This window comes from Parambassis ranga, chromosome 10 (genome assembly GCF_900634625.1).
Source record: "Parambassis ranga chromosome 10, fParRan2.1, whole genome shotgun sequence".
In the NCBI taxonomy this organism is placed as follows: Eukaryota; Metazoa; Chordata; class Actinopteri; family Ambassidae; genus Parambassis; species Parambassis ranga.
In genome coordinates this window covers 16,766,150-16,790,643 of record NC_041031.1, presented here as the reverse complement: position 1 = coordinate 16,790,643, position 24,494 = coordinate 16,766,150, and the positions used below count along the sequence as shown (strand labels likewise).

At 39.2% G+C, this 24,494-nt stretch overlaps 1 protein-coding gene across 5 annotated transcripts in view; it reads right to left on the bottom strand.

Moving 5' to 3' along the window:
* diaph2 (diaphanous-related formin 2) overlaps positions 1 to 24,494 on the bottom strand; it is a 327,687-nt gene that overhangs the window by 293,254 nt on the left and 9,939 nt on the right. For 3 of the 5 annotated variants that reach the window (XM_028415521.1, XM_028415525.1, XM_028415524.1), the window contains exons 4-7: positions 21,246 to 21,278; positions 19,933 to 20,109; positions 14,510 to 14,614; positions 10,503 to 10,523 (exon numbers count right to left, since the gene is read on the bottom strand). In XM_028415521.1, coding sequence (XP_028271322.1) covers positions 10,503 to 10,523; positions 14,510 to 14,614; positions 19,933 to 20,109; positions 21,246 to 21,278 — 336 coding nt within the window. The remainder of the gene's footprint in view (positions 1 to 10,502; positions 10,524 to 14,509; positions 14,615 to 19,932; positions 20,110 to 21,245; positions 21,279 to 24,494) is intronic. The other 2 variants (XM_028415523.1, XM_028415522.1) reach the window with 2 other exon arrangements.

Sequence of the window (24,494 nt, the reverse complement as noted above, 5' to 3'; positions counted from 1 at the left end):
CTGAAAACTTGAAGACTGAACCGCTGAGATGGATGCAATTAAGCATGATTGTTTTACTACACATTTGAGTCTAAGGTATAAAACAGAGGCACCATGTTAATACAATAGGTGTTCACGCAGTGGGAAAGAGATCTAAGGGTTATATTGGAAATTAGCTGACCATAGGTGCGCACTGTGGCAGGTTCACCCTATAGTCTGTGGGAACTGGTCAAGTCAGAATTAGTTACACTGCTGACTACTGCGGAAGAGACAGGCCGCAGAGTGTAATTAGGCATCTTGCTACTCTCTTCCCATCACTTTGCCTCCTTTCTCATCTCCCCATACTACTCAGAACCTTTCATTCGATCTTCTTCTTTCTGTCCTTACACTCTAAAATCCTTCAATGGCTTCACAGAATTCTGAAATGGCCAGCTTCAAGAACACAAGAAAGAGATGAGACGCACAGATTTCTGTGTACTTCGATACTCTGTGCTTGTCATGACAGGAGAGGGAACTGCTTGCTTTTTAGCTGTCAACCATGCCCTGGCAAAACCCTGCCTGCCCACAAAAATAATCAGAGACCAAAGTGTGAGATCAGGACTCAAATGCCCCTTCTTTTCCTATCACAGCACCAGCAGCCCATTTACAAAAAACACACAGCAAACCAAACAGAAATACACAGACATGCATTAAATGAAAGCCTTGTACCATGATATGAATGAGACCACTCAATATCACCAGTGACTCTGAATACTGAATCACACCTCTATTATATGTTTTGAATGTACAAGTACACAATAGCAAACATCCTTGCTTCAGAAAACCTTGCTTTCAAAGACAAGGTAACTGGTAGAAAAACTGATAGCCGTCGCACTCTCAAAATGAAACATAGTCCACCCATTTGTAAAGAAAAGCTGTTTGTGCAATGGCACCTGGGTCAAATCAAGATAGGAAACAGTATAAACTGAGCATTAGCCTTGCTGACAACTTTAAAAATTGGCTTAATGTCCACAAATTGCCCTCTTTACACATAGCATGTTGCACTACTCTCAGCCATTTTTGATTCCAATTGGCTGACATTCCACATACAAGTTGCAATGACTGGAGGAAATCGCTGCAATACTTAAACTGTCAGTTCAACATATGGATGGATGGAGCTTTTGTCGTTTGACCTCGTGGAGGGGGGGGGGGCAAGTGGGTCACACTAATGTGGACCAATAATCTCTCCCAGAGTCATTAGGATGATCAATGCCATTCTAATGAGATAACATCTGGAACAAAGGATCCTAATAGCAGACAGCTGCTGGGTAAAGTGAGGTAATTAGGAGAACATTCAGTGATGCTAACTAATGCTGCAGCTTTTGTGGCCAGGTTTGAACTCCACCTTCTTAACATGCAAAAAGACAACATGTTGAATATTTCACACCTCCTCTCATAACTAATCATGGCGCTGTGATATCAACAGTGATGCATGAGAAGAAAAAGCGTGCACGAAGGGAGGGAGAGATACCTCAAAATCTCAGCTTGACATGAATGCTTATTGAGCGGCACTAAATTGGTCAATTATGGAGAAAATCTGTTTTGAGGTAACCTTTAAGCTTATTAAATAAGCTATAAATCAATTGTTAGAGTAGAATGAGTAGCTGGCTTTTAATGAGTGAACATGTCAAATCTCTTTTTCCTTCCTTGTTAGAGTGTGTGTACGCTATATGGAAATATACAATGCACTTGCATATTTGAAGTAAGTGAGCTTAAAAGAATTACTGTTCAGTTCTATAGAGTTTAACACAACTTTCAAGTATACAACTAGAAGTAGCACAGTGGTGATTCAATAGGTAAGTGAAGGTAAGTGGCTCAATTAGAGAACTAAAAACTTTGAACAAAAAGACTGAAGTCCAAACACTGGCTAAGGAACGAAGCAGGAACCAATTAGTCTTACACAAAAAAAAGAAAATAATGGAGAGCAGCGTCAAGAGAAACTTCTTAATAGTTCGACTAGAAGTGTCTGAGCGAGTCTTTGGTGATCACGAATAAACATAATTACCATGAACAAAGAAGACTGCGTGCACTAACATGAGTTTAAATGATACTCCATTGTTGGACTCCAAAGCATTATTACATACAATAAAGAAAAGGGGAAAGGATGAAAACCCTTTCAGATGGGTCCTTCTTTTGAATTTTAAATAAAACTATAGATAATTAGTAGTTCCACAGGTAACTGTAACACACTGTTAGTGTTTTTAATGAAAAACTTGACATTAATAATATGACAAACAACTTTATCAAATGCCATAATTAAAAATAAAATACATTTACATAAAATGCATCACTGCTAAAAGCTAATTAACGATGGCCCAACACAGACCGCTTCTTCTAAGCAATTACACAACGCCATTCTACTAAATATACTGTATACAAAAAATTAAAAATTCTTCATTGTGCTGTTTCCGTTATTTTAATATGTACATCCATACTGTGTAGGAGACACTGTACACACTAGAAAACTACATTAGTATGGGTGGTTAGGGAAACAGAAAGAAACACCATCAGGGTTTGAGTGCAGTCGACACTGCAACAGCACTATTCCTCAGAGAGCAAGACAGTGGCGGTGAAAAAGCTCCCAACTAACAGTAATTGGTTTTAAAATAATAGAATTCATTACAGTTATGGCGCTTGTTCAGAAATGCAAACAGGGGAAGAAAAAACATTCACTAGAGACTTGGGTTGAACTGCTTCACTAAAAACCATGGGGAGATGAAAGGCATAATTCAAATGACAATTTTAGAACCTTTAGTTCATTTATATCAGAAGCGCAGAAGATGTTGCTGGGATAATAACATCAAGATTTTTTTCTTTCCATTCTTTTGTTCTACTTGCAGGGCTTGGAAGGAACTTTTTCCCTCTCAATTTCATTCTTTTGTGGTGGCAAATTCCTCCTCCTCACACAGACATGTGAGGTGACACACAAACAATCTAGCAAACAACACCCATCGGCAGGAGAGACAGCCAACTGAAAGCTAACATGGGAAATCTTGACAGGAAAGAAGAAAAACACCTCACACATGACACTGAATTTGCTGCTTGTCTTATTAAATGACTGCGTAATTATACACATCAGGGCTCTGCATTGGAAGATCCTGGGCTGTTCTTACACTCAGTTGCAGACTATGTTAAATTTAAGGCCAGCATCGCAGCTGTGAAGAAGACATCCACCCAATCAGCATCCTAAAAAAAATAATTTCTCTGGACCACTCAGGACATAAAGTGAACTGTATCTCAACATACTCATCTCAACATAATATGATGTCACCTCACATGCTGCGTCTATAGCCAACATCAAGGACATCACTATTTGACATCACTATACATCTGCCATCAAATCAGCCTCTGGCCAATATCTAGTAAGTGACCCATTCAAAGGTAGTGTTTCCTCCTAGAGCCTTTACAATATGTGTGAAAATATCAGCAGGGATAAACACTATTTTTTTTCTTGCTTCATATTTATTTGGCACTGTACCTGAAGAAAAACAAGCCCACCATATGGCTGTGCATTAAAAATGGATGCTGTATGGTAGTGAGGGCAACCTGAGATGAATGACAAGGTGGAAGAAGTTGAAAAAGTAAGCATGGCAGTGCTAAGATGTTCATTCAGCCCCTCTCAGTCATCATTTACTGGCTATGCTATAAACCAGCTGATAGCTGAAAGCCAGGCCCAACCAAGACCGTGTCTCAGTAGAACACACATGGCCAAAGAGGCTGTGTCTTGTCAAGTGTGTCAATAAGCAAATATGGCTGCTGGGGTCAGAAAAGAAAGATGAGGTTTCATGTCCATATCTCTGAGGAAAAGTAACTGCGATGGAATTCTCAAATAAAAAAAAATGACAGTGATGTGATGTCAGTGTGCAGGCATAATGCATAAAGGGGTTTACAGAGGGAAAGACAGTGGTGTAGTTCTGTAAACACATGTAAATGAGGTGTTGTTGGTAGGAGACAGCAACTGTCCATCCATGTGGGGCTAATCTAACTAAATAATTCAAGTAAAAGAACACAAGAGTGCTCAACAGAACAAATGTTGTTAACAGTGTAAAGGTAACATGTTACATTACAGTCCAAAATTGTTATAAACATTACAAAGCAATAGAGGTTGGCTTTCTTCCACCATGTCAGAAGTCTCACTTCTGAATTTGTGCAAAGGAGAGCTAGTAATGATGAATCTAGCCTCTCCTTCCCCTCTGTCTCCAGTAGGAAGGTGAAAGTATTGATCAGAGGAGACCAATTTGATAGCTGTTGAGCCATTTCACACTTATTCTTCCCTTTAAAGATCAGACATCTAACAAATGGCATTAGTGGCACACATAGCAGTGCATTACATAGGCTGAGAGAAACCCATTAGGTCAATTCCATAGCAACAGTGTGGCTCCTCAGCTCCTATAGAGTGCACCAGTTCAGTGGCCCATTCAATAGGCACCCACTGCCACCAAGTGCCGGCCTTCAGTACTGCAATACTGGGTGGAGAGCTGCAGCTGATGTCGCGACTGTCTGGGTAGATGCAGACCGTGATATCAGTTACTGTATTTACCCAAGATCCAATGGCATCATCACTGCTGTGAATCACACATCAAGACTATTTCAGAGTTGTTAATTTGCTTTGATAAACAGCTAAAAACTTCAGATCAAGCAGATCACAATAGGCAGACAAAGATGAGACCATGTAATTTGCAAAAGGCTGCTCCCAGTTTGGCTGTTTACCATGTGCAGAGAGCAGCCAGAATACATGCAGAGGAGGCAGTGCCAGCTCACTCAAGATCAAGAGAGGGAAGACTCATCTCCTGGACTACATTATGTCAAACAGGATGAAAGTAGTAGTGACATCATGTGTATTTATATCAAGCACATAACCACTTCATTTATAATTATTTATTAATACACTCTTCCATTCATTTAGTCACAAGAAAAGGCCAGCAAACCAGCCAGCCACATGACACTAAAGAGTGATATAACTTGAAGGATGCCATTTTCAAACAATGGCCCATCTCTCCCGAGTACCCTTAAAAAGAAACTGCAAGCCAGACAATAACGCAGCAAGTGATCTGGCCTTGATCATGTCACCAATCATTACAGCAGAGAGCTGTCTGGGGAATCAGGGTGAACCTGGCTGTTGATGAGGCGATTATCTGGCTTTATTCTTGCGCGTCCAAGTATGACAGTGCTATGAAAGCGCTATAGCTGATAGGCAGAGACTATACCTTGTTAGCACTCTGTTGTGCTGAGTGGACTAGATGGCTGAGCAGTGAGGGGTTCCCACAGGGCCTGGTGGGCTTACTGCATGAGTAGGGGGGATTATAAACAGGCCATCAATGTGACTTTCTCCAAACCCAACATCTACAACTTTGGTTTCCACTTATGTTGACCGTGGGTCCCTGTCAACAACTGTGTCTTTGTCCTTTCAATACACAGTTAGATGTTACAGATCAGTAGGGTCACTGCACTGCCTACGCTGGAACACAAGTGAGTGTGAAGTCTTTGGACTGGTAAGAAATGGACAAAATAAGAGTCTGGCAAGGTTACAAACAGCCGTGTATTATCCCAATACCTAATGCAAGCATTCTTCATGCAAATCTAGACATACCCCAGCAGAGGAAAAAAGCTGACTCTATCAACCAAAGCAAATAACTTACTAAATATACACAAATGCAGGGGATATCGAAAAACTAAAGAAGCAAATAAAAAATTTGGGAGTGACTGCAGGAGCAAGCGACCATAAAACATGGGGATACACAGAATTTCACAGCTGTGTGAACAGTTAAAGCAGATGCGATGGGATGTGATGGTAGATGCATACAGAGAGGCGGGTTGTAAAAATATGCTATAAAGTTTATGGAGCCTAATGCGGCCCTGCAGGAGCCTCCTGCCGAGCTGAGCATGCCGACAGTGCTGTTGAGGGTGTGACAGAGCTGTGGGGGAGCGATGTACAACTGAGAGCATATCCAGTATTCACAAGCTCCACCACTGGCGTGGGGATGTGCATACAGTACATAAAATTCACAGATATGCAATCAGCAGAACGAAGAATCCCGTTTTTTTTTTGTTTTTTTATGCCTGTCCTTTTCTAAAATAGAGTCTCCTCCACAATATCTAAATCCATGCTGCATGTCTACCGGATGTGCATGGTGAAAAACAGTGCTACTTACCACACACATACACACACAATGAGGTGCACACACCAACACAAACACACATAGAATATAAAGCACTGCCATAGCCACTGTTCAATCCAATATCAGCATACTGTGACCACTTGAGCCTTTCATGTTCCCTTCAAAATAACGAGATCCAGCTCTCTTCTTCGATTGAAGAGGAATGATTGTTTCTGCCTTTGAAAAGACATATGTTGTATCAAGAGGAGATGTATGAGAAGCCAGCAAGGGAAGAAAATAATAGAAAAACAAAAAAATAAAATGCCTACAAATGCTGATGGAAACAAGTTTTGTTTCCTCATGCTCAGAGCTGTTGTTGACTTAATCCTTCCCATACAGACCACTGTCACAGTTAAACCCCAGTTTTTTTTTTAGCTTGCAAAGGTCAATCCCTACATGAATGCTTAAAGACATGCTTCAGCTAATAAAGAAACATTAACTGATAAGTCACATGAGGACCATAAAGTTCAACATGACATGACAACTCCGAAATGAGCTATTACAATATTAACAAGATCATTAAGTAAATGTTCTGACGCACCCATCCTTCACCAAAGTGAATGTTGTCACATGTTAAGCATATCATCAAGACTAGAAACACTTGGACAGCTACACAATCTGCGCTCTTCTGACTCAGTGCTTCACACTCATTTTGAAAAAAAAAAAAAAAAACAGGAGGGCAAAAGAGCCTGGCCTCAGCTCTTATTTGAGAAGGTTTATGCCGATGTTGAAAACTGTGAGGGAGATATTAAATGCTACTTGGGCAGATGTTTGTCCTTTCAATGTGCACAAAAGCTGAGATGTAGCTCAAAGTTTACTGAGCAAGTGAAAAATATAATATTGAGGTTCAAAGTTAGGAAGCTGGTATGGTAACATCAGCCGTTAGAAACATTCTAAAGGAAAGCGTGTGCAAAAGTAGGGTTCGATCTGAGTATTTGGCCATTTGTGTATTAAATCCTTTCAGATTCCCAGTCAATCCCAGGTCAAGCCCAGTCAATCATCTCATTTTAAATGGGTTGAGATAAAATGCCTTCTACAGACTAAAGGCAAGGAGATTACAGAACAAGCAAGCCCTTTGGTATCCAGTGTCAAGAATATATGCCATATAAAAGTTTTTTCTTATGGTACACTATTGACACTTCAAGGTTGTGTACTCATATTTCTGATGATAAGTGTTCTACCAACAGGAGTACTATCTGAACATTAATGTATATCCACCACATGACCATGACAGTGCATTAAGGAAACAAAAAAGACCACAAAAAAAAAAGTCAGTAGCAAGTTTCATTTAAAATGACTGCAGACTCCAAAGATCCACAGATATTATATTCAACAGTAGTTTGTCAAATAAAACCTTCCTCATTTCACTCCCAGACAACTTTTTTATGTCAATCAGATGAACTCTAAAATGTGTTTTCAGCCAATCAAAGAAAGATCTTATTCGAACTGTCCCCTCTAAAGCATGTTTCCTTGATCTTAATTTAAAATAGAATCTATGGTGAACACTAGCTCAGGGCATGGGAGGCTCACGCTATTGATTAATTTTTCATTGCCGTTCTTTTAAAGCACCAAGGACATGTGCCACATCAAATCTGCTCAACCCTCAGCACCTAGTTTAATAGCTCGCTTGAAACAAAAAGTCTTTTGAGGCATGTGGTTTGAAAAGGTAAAGAAGGGAATGAAGGAGGGAGGCGTCTTGATTTCTTTCAGGCTCGCGGTTTTTCTTTTAGTTTTTTCTTTTTACAAAGGTCCTTCGAAAGCACTCCTGGCACAGTGAACGAGCACTTGATTGGAGTTAAAGAGGAGCCAGATGTCTGCCTCATATCCCTGCAACTCTCTTTCTGTATCCCCTGTTTCCCATCTGGACATGCAGCAATCCTCTATCCTTAAGATATTTATTTAAAATTCCTAAGCACTTGCAGAGGAGAACAGAAGTATAGGTAATGCTCAGATAAACACCTTTAAAGAACAGCGATGCATTCCAAAGAGTAGATTGTAGTTTTTCATGCATTGGGATTTTTCTTGCTTCTTTCACTGACAACAATAAACAGAGTACAGTGGATATTTCTATAACCAAATTAACCATCAACACCAGACCTGATTTCAGCCCTGACTAATATGTTACCATGGAAATAAGAAGTCATCTGTCCAGTCATACAGATATTGATTCCCTTCCTAAGGTCTGTAGATTGCCATTTTTTGACACATGGATCACATACACACACACAGTCATAGACTCAGCAGCATTCTGTATGACTTGACAAGCCTGTCAATTACAGAGCATAGAAAGACGAGTCGGAAGTCCACTTTCACAGTAACACTGTAGGAGTCATTGATGTATTGTTACAATATGGCCCTTGACTTATGACGTAAATCAGGCCAATCTTTACAGAGACAGGAGCTATAAAGCCCTGGTAATGGTCAATAGCCAGCAGCGGTGTCTGATCTGTTTGAGTTTACTTGCAGGCATGTAGTTACCTACTGCAGGTATGTGTGTTGTTCATATTTTCCTCAAGCTTGCTTAAGGCCTTTGAGAGAGCATATGAGATTTAGCAGTGTTGTACACTAACACAATGGTCAGAGTGGATTAGAGCCAATTCACACAATCTTCTATTCCCACTTCATTCTCTACTGGGAGAGGGGAAAGTGCCAGAGAGATTTCATGCTTCAGACAGAGGAGTTACAGTTGTGTTTTCCCTATAGACAATCCTAACCAGCACTTCCCTTCCAGCACATCTGAGAGCACTCTGTCCCACCGACACACGCTGACAGCGTGAAAATGGGAATCTGCCAGCAAAGCAGGGAGCTAACTGTAACCTACACTGGGCTAACCAAGCTAACTGTTCTGTTTTTTCCCTCCTCTTTTAGTGGTATATTTAAGAATGGCAGCTTATAGCTTTCTGTAATTAGCTATATCTGCGAGGGAGGACTTGCAGGACTGGTTGAGGTCACAGAAGGTCACAAAAGCCAGAACAAATGCTTTACTATGGTCTTAGGTTGGAAGAAATCTATTGATAGCAAGCTTCTCTAGCATCTTCAGCACTGTAGAACTTATGAATCTAGGTCACCAGATTTCAGATGAACAGTCAGGATACAAGCGGAGGTTAATTATGTCATATTCCATTTGCTAACCACAATGTGACCACTTCTGTTGATTGAGAACTGCTCCATCTATGTCTGCACAAGCTAAGCTCTTCCCACTGAAATAACCAAGCACAAAAGAACAGTTTGAAAGAAGGAGAAAATGCAATCGATCCAAAATGTCTTTCTAAAATGCTTGAAAGAGTGCGGTTTGTCTGAGGGTGCCGGTAGTGCCAAGGCCAGGTCACAGTGCACTGCTTCGCCTTGTCTGTTTTTTCTTCTGAGCTTTACAGTTCTCTTAATCCATACACAATTCTCAAAAGGCAATGAAACACCATTTTAAGTGACAATTCAACATCTGTTGAACCCATAGGAACGTTAAAACTTTTAAAACCTTATCCTTACAGACAAAATAAGCACCTGGCATGTTATGTGTGGAGAAATGTAAAAGATCTGGCAATAAATGTACAATACCAATTAGTTTGGGTCTTTAGTAAACAAGGTAACCTTGGTAAAAACAACAAAGCAAGAATAACCTGGCAGAAAACAGTCTTGTTGTCTTCATTTGTTGACAACAAATTCAAATATATAGCCATGAATACTTCTCCTAAATTAATGTAGTCCATCTCTGTTGAAGGCTGAAAAATATTGTGACTCGCTAATGCTCTACTGAGTGTGTTTGCACAGTAGAGTTTTGCACAAATTAGTCTGTTTGCACAAAGTTCTCCTAAATGATATATATTCTAAGTATTTTTTTGAGACAAAATGAACACCATTAAAACCATTTAGATGCACCATGTTCTGATAAAGGGATTAGACTGAATATTATGAGAATGTGTGAGAAAGTGATCTCTCTTTGTTGGTACTGCAATATTCAAATGCTAATTTAGGTACAACACTGCAATCTATTTTAAAAGCGAAACAGCAAAAAAAAAAAAAAAACAAACAACAAAAGGCGACCCAAGTCATTTTCAGTCTGTATAATTTCAAAATCCCCCATTTTAAAGGGCTACAATTTACATTCAGGAGTTGTGCTGACAATTTATAGCCTTTTCAAATTATAGCCCATTAGCAATATCAGGGCTCACAATAAAAATCCAGGCCATACAAATGACCTCCTTTAAACAGTTCAACATCCTTCGAAAACAAGATAAAGGGATGTGTTTGTGTATAAGTGTGTTTAGGGTAGGTGAAAAACACAGAAGTAACAAGATTCAGAATCCAAATAAATAATGGGCTACTTACCGCAACTTTGCTCCCAGTTATCTGCATGCAGCGATCAGCGGAGAAGGTTAATGTGCAAAAAGACACAAACAGCACAATCATTAGTAGGCCAGAGAATCCTCTCCATTACAAGTTGAGGCATTAGCGTAACTTTTGTGACATCACAAAAATCCTTTTGCACATTTATAGCACACACACTACACAATTACTACAAAAATGTTGAAAAGCCAATAAGAGAAACTTTACAACTATGGTCACATGCTAAGATAATGTCTGTGTTTGGCTACTGCAATTTGCCAATCCTTAATAAGGACACATTTATTACAGATAAATGCAAATTATGTAAATCAAGAAAATAGAACTTGTGGCAACAACAGTGGAAGCGTTGAATTTACATGTTTAGGGCATGCCAGTTCCACACAAGGGATTTATTAAATGATTATCGGGGTAAAATATGATTGTCCTTGTGACTGACTGAGTGATGGTTATAGATCACAGATGCAGCTCCCAAAAGAAACAGTGACTAGTGTGAGCAAAGAGGTTGCGGAGGGTCTCTCTGGGCTGAAATCAATCAGCTGCCATTAAGGTTGGGCTTCAGGTGTCAAATTTGTGGAGTAGAGCTACCATGAACCTGTGCAGTCAGCACGATTCTTGGGGCTTAACCTTGTTATCTGTCAATAGTGGCAGGTAGCAAAAGTGATTTTGATTACTGCAACTGTGGGGCTTGTTTCACAGTAGGAGGGTGTCTGTCAGCAGCATAAATGTATTCTAATCTGTGGCTGAGCTCTTCTTTCTCTGCAACATGTTTCTGAGGAAATGCATTTTGATACCAGGAAGTTATAGGACACAATGAGATGCGTTTTTACATCCTCTAAGAGAAATGAGTGAAAAAAACTCCCTTTTACTGTCACTCTCTAAAACTCTCCAGGTCTGTGGCCATTTGATGGTTAATTTCCCAGCTCCATCCTTTCCACCAAGAGTTTATGACAAACATAAAGTCTGTTTTACACCTGCCACCATCTGATCACGCAAATTCCACCTTTTAATCACAATGTCTACATTTCCTAGCTCTCCAGGGACTGCACCATGGTGCCATCTATGACTGGGTAGTTTGTTTTAATACTGCATCGTGGAATGGCATGCAATAAGGCAGACATTTATATTTTCCACATAGTTGATACCTACATTAAATCTTTTTTAATCGTATTTTACAAAAGCTTGACCAAAATCACAGACACTATCTTAAGTGTGCTTATATAATATTCAGGGAGGAGCTTGAGGGGAAACGGCACAGTTTTACTGCCAAATTTGGTTTTGAATGCACTGGAACATACAGTGACATAGAGCATTGGGCTCTCACTGCAGCATCAATGATCTGAGTAAACACATGGTTTATTATGAGAAGAAGGTGGCACATGGATGTCACATGAAAAAAAATATGTGAGTAAAACTGTATTAATTACACTGGACAATTCCCCTTACAAGACCCTGCCATCACACCCTTCCTGAGACGTAGCATGTTAGAAATCAAACAGGGAAAAATAAATAAATAAATAAAAAAATCACTGTTGGTAGTCAGAGTAGGTGTCTGAGAAGTGAGGACATTTTGTGTTAAAAATGAATTTTGGCAGTTATAATTAGGTTGGCACAGATTTATATGGACAGAAGAAAGAACAAGAAACGAGGTGAGGAAGAGAAGGGAAGTGTTCATGCAAAGCTGATGGTCACACATGTCCACAGACACACTCCTGCAGAAGCAGAGTTGGAACCTATTGAAACACAGCTCGTATTCAAATGAACAGGGTCATCATAGAATTCTCCTGTGAAAAGACATTCCATTTGGTGTTGGGGTAATTTGCTAGACTCCTGCTGAGGCACCCTAGTAGAGTATGGGAGTAGTCTCAATCTTGCCTGGTGACAGACTAACAGAGAGGTGGCAATTCATGAGGGAGAGAGGGGAGGGAAGAAAGCTTTGACTTTCCTTTGAAAGACATATTTTACAAGAGCAAACAAAGCAATAATCAGCCTTTTCTCATATGAGCTATCATTTCAAGCCAGATAGCTTGTTTTGATACTGTAGCCTAAATGATATGCCTACATAATGAATATGCACAGAAGAAAGCTATGAGGGAAACACACACAAAGGTATCGAGGAACACCAAAGCACATGCCCACAAGCAAAAGTCCACATAACACCTCCACCAATCTACACTATATGCTCTGCAGCTGCTGTAGGTTCAAGCAGAAAGTGACCCAAGTCTAAAAAAGACTAATTTGAGTGTAATGTCAAACTTGTCTTCCATTGGCTAAAATAAAAAAGACAGACCTTTTTATAAATCCTATTGAAGACAAACAGGAAGTAAAGTAAAAGGCACATAAAATCTTCATCACCAAAACTTCAAAAATTCATTTTTCTTTCACAGCGAAGGCACAACAGCAAGAAAAGTAAACCCCAACAACTCCAAAATGCAATGCTCCTACATTTAGTCAGTATTTACCCTTTTAACGTGGTTTCATCTAGACCACACTGCATGTTCATCAGCACCCACAAGCAACCACAAATACTGTCTAACCCCTCATTCTTAACAGATATAGGAAATTCACACATGCGTACACATAGACCGTGATTCTCAAGGAGTTGCTCAAAAAGGCCATGACAATCAAAAACTCTGCTTTACCAAGGATTTAATTAGGTTTATAGGTTTATATAGGTCCATAATTCTAGTAAAGCAATTATTATACGTTTTTGTAGCAGAACCTAACTAAACTCTGAAGACATTAAAATAAATATAGACACAGAAATATTCCTGTGTAGTGTCTCTCAGATAGAGACGATACCATGTCACATTACTGTCGTAATCATACTCAAATATCCCCTAAACTACTAGGGTGACGTAAGTTGACTTCACATATAATTAGTATGTGACATAGCATGTGGATGTACAGCTGTTCTGTGGTCTAACTGCATGTAAACCAGCATGAATCTGTATGTGCAGATACATTATCACTGACATTCAACCACCCCCCCTCCTTCAGTCCTATTAAATGTGATAGCAGGGTGCTGACAGACATCACATTCTGTCCTCTGTCCTTAGACTACACAGATTACGTTATTCATTTGAATAAAATATCAGTGCTCAGAAAGCATAATGGGCCCTGTGAGGAATTCAATCATCTCGGATAATCATCATTATCAATAATGCCAGTTAATTACCATAACAATGGGGAAGGTAATAAATGATGATGTCAAGGGAGAGCTACTATGTTCCAGAAACAATGGGGGCAGAAATCACTTTTTTTCCCTTCTTAAATGAGAATTTCACCTCACAAGTTGGCCATGACTTCAAAAGAGGATGAGAACATGAATAAATATGTGCTACCACCAAACTATGTCTTGCTGTTTTGAAATTTGAGTGACTGGGCATCAACTCTGTATTAATAAAGGGGATGAAAATATTATCTATTTTATTAATACTAATGTTATTGTAATCAACAGTAGAATTACACTGTGCTGTGAATCACAGTTTTATGTCAAACAGGTTCACCTGTTGTTGCCCCCTAATGTAGTAAATATTAAGACATTAATTTAATTTTATCTCTTCTTCAAAAAAGTAAAAACTGAGGTAAGCCCCCCACCACCACTGGGCAATATTCACATGCAAGAATCCACAACCAGACAACCATCACATTTTCATGCAAGCACACTGTAGGATCGGACAAGCACTGACCATCCACCTAGCTTTGCGTGAGTGAGTGACTACAATTTAATTCCAGTAGATTGTGACAAAATGAAGAGAGAAAAAAATAAAAACTGCAATCACAGATGTGGGTCTCAGGCATGGAGAGTGGTATAAGGCAGCAGAAGTGAGCGTGCGCAGGAACGGATGATAAAAGCAAGCCGTAAAGCAGTGCATCAGGTTACACTCATTCTGGGGGATCATCTGTGATGTGCTGTGATATTTCAGCCCACCCACAACAATCACACAGTGCACTTCAGTTAATGTAGACAACACACTTCTCTCACTTACAGATTTGGCAGTGGCTGAGATGTACTGGACCACCATCTCACGCTTGGTGCTTAAGTCCTTTCCACGCAGAGGGGCTTTGCGGTCTTCATTCAGGTTCATGTCCTCCTACAGAGACACACAGTGAGCAGAAATATTATTATTGATTACTACTAAATAGATTTGAGAAGCAGTTAAGAGTGCACAAAAATATGTGAAACTTCAATGCTGGTGACCAAACATTTGCACACATAAACTCACAGTCAACAGTCTCACCAGACTCACTGTTACTGGACCAAACATTAATAAAACTAGTGTTCTAAATTCACCGTTACCTTTTTCTACCCTGATCCTCTCCTTCCATGCCTGGATACATTTCTTTTGTATCTTTGTTTCTTTGTTAAAGTCACAAGGTATAGCAGCAGAAAAATAATGGCAATAATAATTAGTCCTTGAAAAGTAGCAAGGCTGCAGCAATAAAAAAAAACTGTACACTCCAACTCTGAGCATGAGAACAAAATCAAACAACACTGCCTCTATTGAGGCCATGCAATCACACATCAGATAGACTGGATAGACAGTATCTGCGTGTTATTGGGAGTATTATCTTCATGCTACTTTAATTCTGCATCACAAAAGAGGTCTTTCATGTGAGAGACATCAGGGGATTGAGAGAAGGCTGGACAGAGCACTAAAAGCTAGGGAATGACATGATGATTAGAATGGAGGGGGATGTTTATCAGAAGCACTCTCTCACAAAGAGATGCCTCGAATGAACAGAGTGAAAAAAAAAACATCCTCCTCAGGGTTTCAGGAGAGTGGACCTCAAGTTGTGGAGGCATGCTGCCCTCTGCTGGGAGGCAAAGAAAACCGTGCGTCCTTCAGTATGCTCGATCTGATTTGGCAGCCATACCCTTCCATCCGATTTAGTGTAAAATTCACCATATAAATTAAGCCCATCACATATAAATAAAAAGAGTGCATTTACAGAGTTTTGAATGTCTTAGCACAAGGAACCTGATTCAAACAGTTTTGCTTCATTTGTCTGTGAAGCATGGGCAGGAATCCCATCCAGGGCACTGTGACCTAAATTCCTCCAACTACCGTTCCTCTGGTAAATACCCTCTGAGCTGAAAAACCATTAACATCTTTTGTGGAACTGGGAAGGAAAACATGCCGCTGCAAACTTTTACAATTGCCAGGCTTTTTCATCCAAGAAAACCAGCAGGTTTTTTAATTAATCTTTGAACCCTGCTAATTTATCTGCTTAATTGGCATTCAATAAAGGCGGCAAAATGTAGCAGGGTGAATACATTGTAGGAGGGGTAGGAGTAGTGGGCCTGCGGGACACTTGTCAGGGGGCAAACTAGAGGAATGAGCCCTGCATGTTTAGCCTCCAAAATGATTAATGCTCTTTTATTAATTACACCCTCACAGGCTACATAAAAAGAGTCTCAAGATATCATGACTGTGCTGCTGGTGTGACTGATATGAGAAGATTTTCATTAATAACAGTGGTTTAAAAAAATATGTACAACAGATTGTTGCCTCATTCTAAGCTGGAAAGTTGTGCTAATAATTTTCTAATGGTAATCTGTCCATATTTATAATGTAATTCAGCAACATTTGGCTCAACAAACATCAGTGTTTCTGTTGATTCCTGCACATAAACATCCAGCCCATAAGTAGAAGGACAGCGGGACATTGTTTTCCTTCTTTTGGCTCCGTATTCCAGCATTTTAGATTTAAAATGGCTGGGGTTAATGAGCTGACTTTCAGCACCTCCCTATTGGTTGAGCAGACTCCCTCTCTTTTAATAAACTTCCCCAGTTCTGGGACAACACAGCAGTCTGTTGATCCTAAATACAGCCAAAGCAACCAATGAGTTTTTCACAGTGTAATATTCTTGACTGGCCAGTCACCTCAATCCAACTGAGCAGGTGTTTCACCCACTAAAGACCAGTCCCCAAACAAGCAATAAGTGAAGATGGCAAAACTACAGGCCTGGCAGCGCCTCACCAGGGAAGATACCAAGCATCTGCTGAAGTCTGTGGATTGCAGGTTTCAGGCAGTCATTAACTGCAGCAGATTTGCAACCAATTATTACATATTTTGTCATTTAAGTTTTTAATTTGACCTAGAAACTGTATAAAACCTGTTCAGTTTCCCCCCTATATAACGCAACTAAGATGGGGGGGGGTGCCAAAACAGTATGACACATTGTGGCTAAAAATAACAGCCCAGACCATTACAGGCTTCACATCTGACAAAGGAACAATTAATGGAACTATCAATCCAGTCAAAGGATGTAAAAGACACAGAGTCCACCCTGTGAGAAAAAGAGAACCAAAGAAAAGTACAAGAAATATAAAAATGTTTTGCTTCAACTGTGACAAATCAATTACTTTGCCCACTACCCCGAAGTCTGATCCATGAGTGTGTAAGGGCACATGCAGTAATTCTCCTGTGGGCTAGTTTTAATGTCTTGGTGCAGGGTGGAACTGCTGAGGGATCACATAGGAGCTTATTACTAGGACTGTTCATCCTGACAATGGCACACAGGGAGGCACATAAAATTTCAAACTAGCCACAGCAGCACGCTGCAATGTGACATTCTTCTTTGCTTCTGTCTCTGCAAGCACCTCAGTACAACTCCTGTACTCCTGAAAATTAAATTCTCTAAAGACTGGCAACAAAATGGCACAGGAATCTAATTAGTCCGATCAGTCATAAGTACGAATGTCTTGCCTTTGTAAGATTTCATCCTGACAGACCAGTAAGGAGTAGGCATCATTAGGGTAATAATGCCATGACTGCTAATGCCCACTTCTGCACAGCGCATTTAAATGCCAATATGCAGCCAATCCTCATGTAATAAATTCACAATGAAAGCTCAGAAAATGTGGCATTTGGGTGCTACATTTGGAACATGATTTGTCACCCTGGCGACCTTGTTTATAGAGCTTTTAGTGGTTACAATATGAGACAAACATTAGCTTGTTAAGCAGTGACTGAAAGCAATAGAAAATTGTGACTCAATGGGTAAGTAAACAGGGTGAATGTTAGTGAATATTAAAACTTTACACTATATTCATTTTGTTTTACTAACTGCAGGCCTCTCAAGTCTTTAGAATGTGAACTTTTTTCAGCCTTTTATCGACGGATATGCAGGCTAAAATTCATATCATCGGGTTGACTAAATACTGGATTAGTTTACATAAGAGCACTAACACCACAGTTTTGCTTTTCTATAACTATCCTTTAACAAAGAAAAATTGTGAAATGTCAAATAACATGAGCACGTTATTATTTTGTTCTTCATCGCTTTAACCTCTTGCATTGGAGTCAGCTACAGCAACACAGCTGCCTTCTTACTGAGATGCAAACATTGGACATTTCATCAACGGATTTACTGCTGTGCATTTTGATGAGAGCCCTGAATTCCGGCTGTGCACATATCTTAAGAAAAGCAGAGTAAAGACATACACTACACACTTCTAAAGGCAGTGTGGAAAGTAAAGGTTTTTTCATCATTTTAACTTTCCCTGTACAGTTATGAACATACTCCTGCTCTCAATGGTTAGCTTCAAAAAATTCTAGAAAGTGTTTATCTGGTTTTTCTTCCTATTTTGCCTGATCCCTTTGATGACCTTTTGGTAATAGGCTATGTGCTGTTAGGTTTTGAGATACATAGTGCAATGTGTAAACCACTTTCCGGAGAAAAAATATTTTTACTTTCTCCTAGTCATTAATGCACAGGAGGAGGTCTCACTAATATGGCATGGGTCAGCCCTTCATTTGAAGCCAGCTAGACTTCTAAGGATGCAACATGTAGCACCATAACAACAATCAATATTGAGTTGGGTGCAAAGACAAAGAGAGTGACCAAGATGTATGACATAAAAAGACTGACAGAAACAGAGAGATGCTGAGAAGAAGTGGCTACCTTAAAAAAAACTATCCACCATGGCTCTTTCTGTTATTTCTGCTTTATCAAAGCATAAAAGTTTACAGTCTATGAGGGTAAATAGTGGTAGCTTCGAAAGTACATAGGTAAATAACCCTTTTCTTTTTGATTTCATTACTGTAATTATACTTCCCAGCCTGAAGTGTCAAGGCCTGTCAAATGCCAGACCAGCAAACATGCCTTCTGTGTCGTCTGTCACTGAGCAAATTGAAGCCTGGGTTTAATGTCACGCCGCTGTGAGCACAAACATAGTAATTGAGAGGTGAACTGAGTGACAGGGATGAGCACCCAGGCAAGAAAACACTGAGCAGTAGCCTGATGAAAACCAGGAGCACTGGTGCCATTTCTCTGGCCCTGGCAATAAAGACCATTGTATGAGGAAAAAAAGGAAAGGCAGGAACCGTACCACGCACACATACACACTCAGAGACATTACCCACAATAGTACACACAACCTATGCAATGAAGCCAGAGTAATTCAGCTCCTCACTTCAAAGAGATGGGCTGAAAGCTTTTTGTTAGATTTCAATTCTGCAGTACATAAGGCCAAAAAATGCATTTCAATGAAGAAAATCACAAGTGTGACAGAGCTTTGACCCCACAGATGAGTGTGAAGTGAATTTCAAAGTTTCATGTAGCTCTGACAGTGGCCTAGGGAATACGTAGCTGAAGTCCTACTTCAGACAAGTTTAACATCTGAATGTGGAATGCAGCTATCTTCATTGATGTTCTTTGGGGTTTTAGATTCCGCTGAAACATTTCTCTCTGCTAATAACAGATTAATTAAACCTTTTTAACCCATTCTCAACCTTGGGTTTTTTCATTTTCCTTGTAAACAAATCTAGAAACCAGACTGAAACCAAAATGTAAGTGCTTGTATAAATGTTGTTTCGTGCATTGTTATCCACAACTATTTCCCTGAGCCAGATCATTGCACTGACTGCTATATTTCCTCATTGCAAAAAAATATATAGGCACAATAGATTATTTAGAGAGTACCCGATCAGCACTGCTTACAAAATCTTTGGAACCAGACAAGACATACATTTCTGTGAATTTTACATTTTATGGGACACAGTCTGATCAATAAGACAAGAATGAATCTATGTCTAATGAACATGAAGTTGTCTAATGTGATGGATTTCTTTTTTTCATGGGATTTATGGCCAATAAAAACAGTCATCCTTTAAATATATATTCGACTGTGTGAAGCACAGCAAATGCTACAAAAATTTAAATATTAAAAATGTGTTCAAACACATTTGTACTTTAGTTCAGGGTCTGTCGTCAAAGGAATGCTACTGTACAACCACATTAGAGGAATATACTTAACCCCTCCTCACCAACATTCACAGCAGCATCTCTTTTTCTCTAGTTGTGTCATTAATTTGTGATGCTGTGGCACTGGCAACTGCATTAAAATCATCTGTCTACCCACCTCACTACAGGAAAACATCGCAAGAGAAAAAACAAAGCTTACCATCATCTTCTCAAAGAGGTCAATGATTTCCTTTTCAGACAGGTTCATGGACCGGTCGTCGAAGAGGGGCTGAGGAACAGGCAGCTCAGCTTGAGTAGAGAGGGGGTCTGTAGGGTGCTGTATGAGGGGCTTCTCCTTCTTCATCCCTGTTTTTCTGAAACTGGTAATACGATCACGCTGAAAGAAAACAAAGTGTTTGTGATATTAAAATACTGTTTATGGTGTCATTTAGGTCAAGTATATAAATCACTGAAAGAAAAACTTTTTCAAGGTACGTTGCTTAAGGCTGCCAATAATCTCAGGTCCATGTTTACAAAAATAAAAGTAAAATAATAATAAATAAATAAATAAATAAATAAATAAATAATAAATAATAAAAATACTCTGTGCTATCAAAAAATACTGTTTAAAGTAAAAAAGATGCTCTGACATTAAGGGGAGTTTAAAATGTGTTTCTATCAAACAAAAAAAACATAAATACTTAAAAATAAATACTTAAAACAAATCCAATAAACCTAGTGGTAGTAGGCAAAGCTCATGAATCTTTACTTACCATCAATCCCACAGTATCACCATGTTATTTGAATTATACAAGCTCTTAGTGTAAAGGTCATTGTTATCTTTATCGACGCTGACACCACTGTGACGAGTGAAGTGAGAGTGTAAGAGCAGAAGAACTACATGTACGGCATGCAAACCAGTAAATGTTAGTCAGTAAAATGGAAGGAAGTGGGCATGCTGGATGAACGGATGAATGAATTAATGAAATGATAGAATGAGGACAAGCATGGTGTCAGTGGCTGTAAATTTACTGAAATTTTACTGGATGGATCAAACACACTAAAACAAAACTGAATGTGTTCAATGGCCTGTTGACTCCATCTTAAAATGCATTTTTTAAGTGTCAAATCCAGGCTATTTGTTAACCAAGGGTATTAAAATAGCCCAAGGTAATCACATCCAATCAGAAGTGCTACTGATAATTGCACACTAAATGATCTATGAGCTGCTCACAAGCGTCTAAATGCTAAAGGCTAAGCTTTGCTTATAATGAAAATTTTAAGCAAATGGGTCTTGGCAGTGCTAACCAACAGCACTGTAAAAATCACTTTATTTACATAGCATTACATAGTGCTAACAAACACTTTTTGTTGTTTTTTGGACTATCTTGTTAAAATATGAATTAATTTATTTGTTCCTGGCACATTTGATCCATTCATATATTTCAGTTCAAGTCCCATGCAGCCATAACAAAACATAAAAAGGATGTAAAAACAAAACAAGGCACATCAAAATTAAACCGAGCACCTTACCATATCATCAGCCAATGTTTTTATGTGTATGTTCTGTTGGAGGGAGGGTACAGTGTGAAAAAACAAGAACCAAGAGAAAACAACAATCCTGCCAAAAACATAGTAAGCATCACATCTGACATTCACATGTACAGTGTCCTCTGGATACAGTCTCATTATCTCTGTGAAACCAAATAGGTTCAATAGTGGTAGCATAAGTTATAGGAGATGTATGTGCTAATGTCAGAGTTAGCATTAGCTCATTATGCCTTTTATTTTTATTTATTTATATTTATTTTTATTTTTATTTATGTCTTTTTTCCTCAAAAATGGTGATGCAATCAATTCCTGGATACTTGTACATGTGTAAGATGTGACAGTACTGGATGATTCCAAATAATAAAGCAGATGTAAAGATGTGTGTGGGTTCAAGAGTGAATTCCCAAGGTCACACACTTTATACACAAATAAAATGAGACACATTTTCACAAAGCCCCTGTTTTCCCACAGCCGCACCAGTTCCCAACATCCTGAAAACATGCAAGTTAGTGCTGCTTGAATAAAGTTGTGTAAATTCCAAAAATTAAACAAAGAAAACTCTTCTTTGTTCTCTTCCATATGTTCTAAAGAGCATCTTTTGTGGTGACAGTGGCCCAAAAGATTTAAACAACAACTTCTTATACAGATGTCTGTCTTCATCTCAGACACAATAAGACAGGTTCCTGCCAAAGGCTTGTGGCTCGGCAAGGGACGGCCATTTGAAACACACCTCAAATGGGAAGCAGTAGCAACACTGCCATATGCTGTGGCGCTAGGCTGTAAAGTACTAATGAGTAGGGAGATGTGCGGTAGTCATGGCCATAAAGCCTGCCTCCAGCCGTGGTTTTCTCCACTATTCTAATCAGGAAACTACCGATGCCGGGGTGAGCAAACAGATTGGCTCTAACCTGCACCTCCCTCTGTGTATCTTCATCAGCTGTCGCTCGGGGCAACACTGAGCAGACACTCAAACTGCCATATCTATCACTAGTTTTGTCTGGAACAACTGATCAACAGTTGGGAGATGAAGCTATGAACCACAGAAAATACAGCTTCAATCTCTGTGTGAACAAAATCAAGATAACAAACATTCATCACACATTGTGCATACGGGGTTCTGGCCTGGGATGGTCTGTTTCACTATTAGTCATTGCCTTAACCCTAGCTGCACATCTGGAAAGCAAAGAATATAACCTGAGCAACAACTTTTCCCATTTTAAACTCAGAGCGTATGTATCATTAAGCCCAGCATTCTCTAGCAGTCTAAAACTGCGTGAAACAATAGCTAATTTTCAAATGGAGTACTTAAACATTTTCTAATCAATTTAACAACAATCAAACCACTGTTTGGTTAATTGCCTTGACTTGAGGGCCTTTCCTTGCCCATTATCTTGGCAACATCGCAACATTGCAATTTAACATCTAACAATTAAGCTTGCATGTCCTCTGGGCTTCTCCGGCTTATTAAAGTAAACTTTTTCATCATAATAAATGTTTATTACCAAACACATATTTCTCTAAATAACCTAATCAAATTAGCTCTGGGTCCCTCCTTAATCAAATATGATTATGACTCCATGCAGATCCTTGAAAAATGAAAACACAAAGCAATATCCCACAACTTGAGAGTCAATTTGGGGACACAAAACCATACCAGTATGCATATTTCACATAGTAACTTTATGAATGAGTATTACAAACTACAATTAATGTTAGTATTACATTAACATGTGTTAAACATATCCTGTTCTCAGTCTTATTACAAAATGGCAGCAAATAAATTTCTTCTGAGATGGACAAAAGACTTATTTTGTTTCGGTGTTTCGATCGCTGCACAGCTTTTAAATAGCAACGCTCGCTTTACTCAACCAATTTAACACCACCATCTGTATGACGTTAAGTCCTTTCTGAAACTATCGCTATAAAATCAGTAGTCACGGTGCCTTTAAAATGAGTTTAGAGGAAAATTAGGTTTTACTTTAATTAGTTCTAATAATAACAAAGGATTACTGGGAGCTAGCCATTGTTGGCAGTGAAGGCTGTAATGCAATGTGCTGCTGTCAGTTCTTGGCTGCTTCATCAAACTACCTTGTGTCCCTGTTTAATCGGCTGCTCTGTTCCAGCAACAGGCTAATAACTGTTAGTGGCGCGCACACACACACACACACTAGTTTTGTTTTTGTGAAACAGATAAAAAATTCACATTTCTAGGGCGAAAAAAATAAAATTAATGCTGATACTGTAGAAACTGCATGTTGAAAAAATGTTATAATTAGCTCTCTCATTACAGTGAAGTAAAGCGCTACAGAAGACTGCACTGAGGAGGTCTTACAGACGCAGCGGACAATAACTATTAGCTCACTAGAAACATAGTGACTGACACCAGAGAGCTGTTAGACACAGAAGTAGTATAAACCATACCGCACTACACAACAACAATAAAAGCAATAAAAAGCGACAAGCATTTCTTTACCCCCCCCCAAGGAAAACATAATATAGACTTATAACTAAGCATGAATGCAATCTGTCAGAGTAATGCTAATTAGTAACGCCATGCATAACTTGGAAAATGAACATGAGTCTGTTTACATAGGACCTTTGCAGCCACAGTCAGTGATGACCCAAATTCAGACAAACTTTCAGAAACCCCATACTTCAGCACTGTATTGTGGTTTGGATTATACAGAGAACAGCACAGACAGATGTCTTCACTCATAATAAAATCACAGATAAGAAATACAGAAGCGGGAAAGTCCTGTTCTGAATGTCAATATTATAAAGGGACTGTGGCGCCTCAACATTTCAATAGGGTGCATCAGAGCTCCTACTAAAAAAATGGGGCCTTGTTCAGAGCTCTGACAACCACAGAAAACTAAAGAAGGAAAAACATAGCTGCACAAAGTGCAGGTACATTAGTGGGTAATATTGGCCAGTCATTGTCATAAACATCAAAATGACACAATTTATCTCAGGCAGGATGTACAGCATTGCCAATATCATGGTCAATTTTGAGGGAGTGGCATCAGACAGCAACAAATACCATCCATGTAACTGAATTAGACAAAGTCTAAACAAATTAGTTTGCCTAAGTGAATTCTGTCTTCTCAATGGCTGTCTGTAAGCACAGAAGCAGTGCGCAACACAGAGTACACAGATTTCTCAAAGCCTGATTAGTTGTCCTGATATAATCGATCAGGTGTATCCATATGTTTGCACTTTCAAGCAGATCAA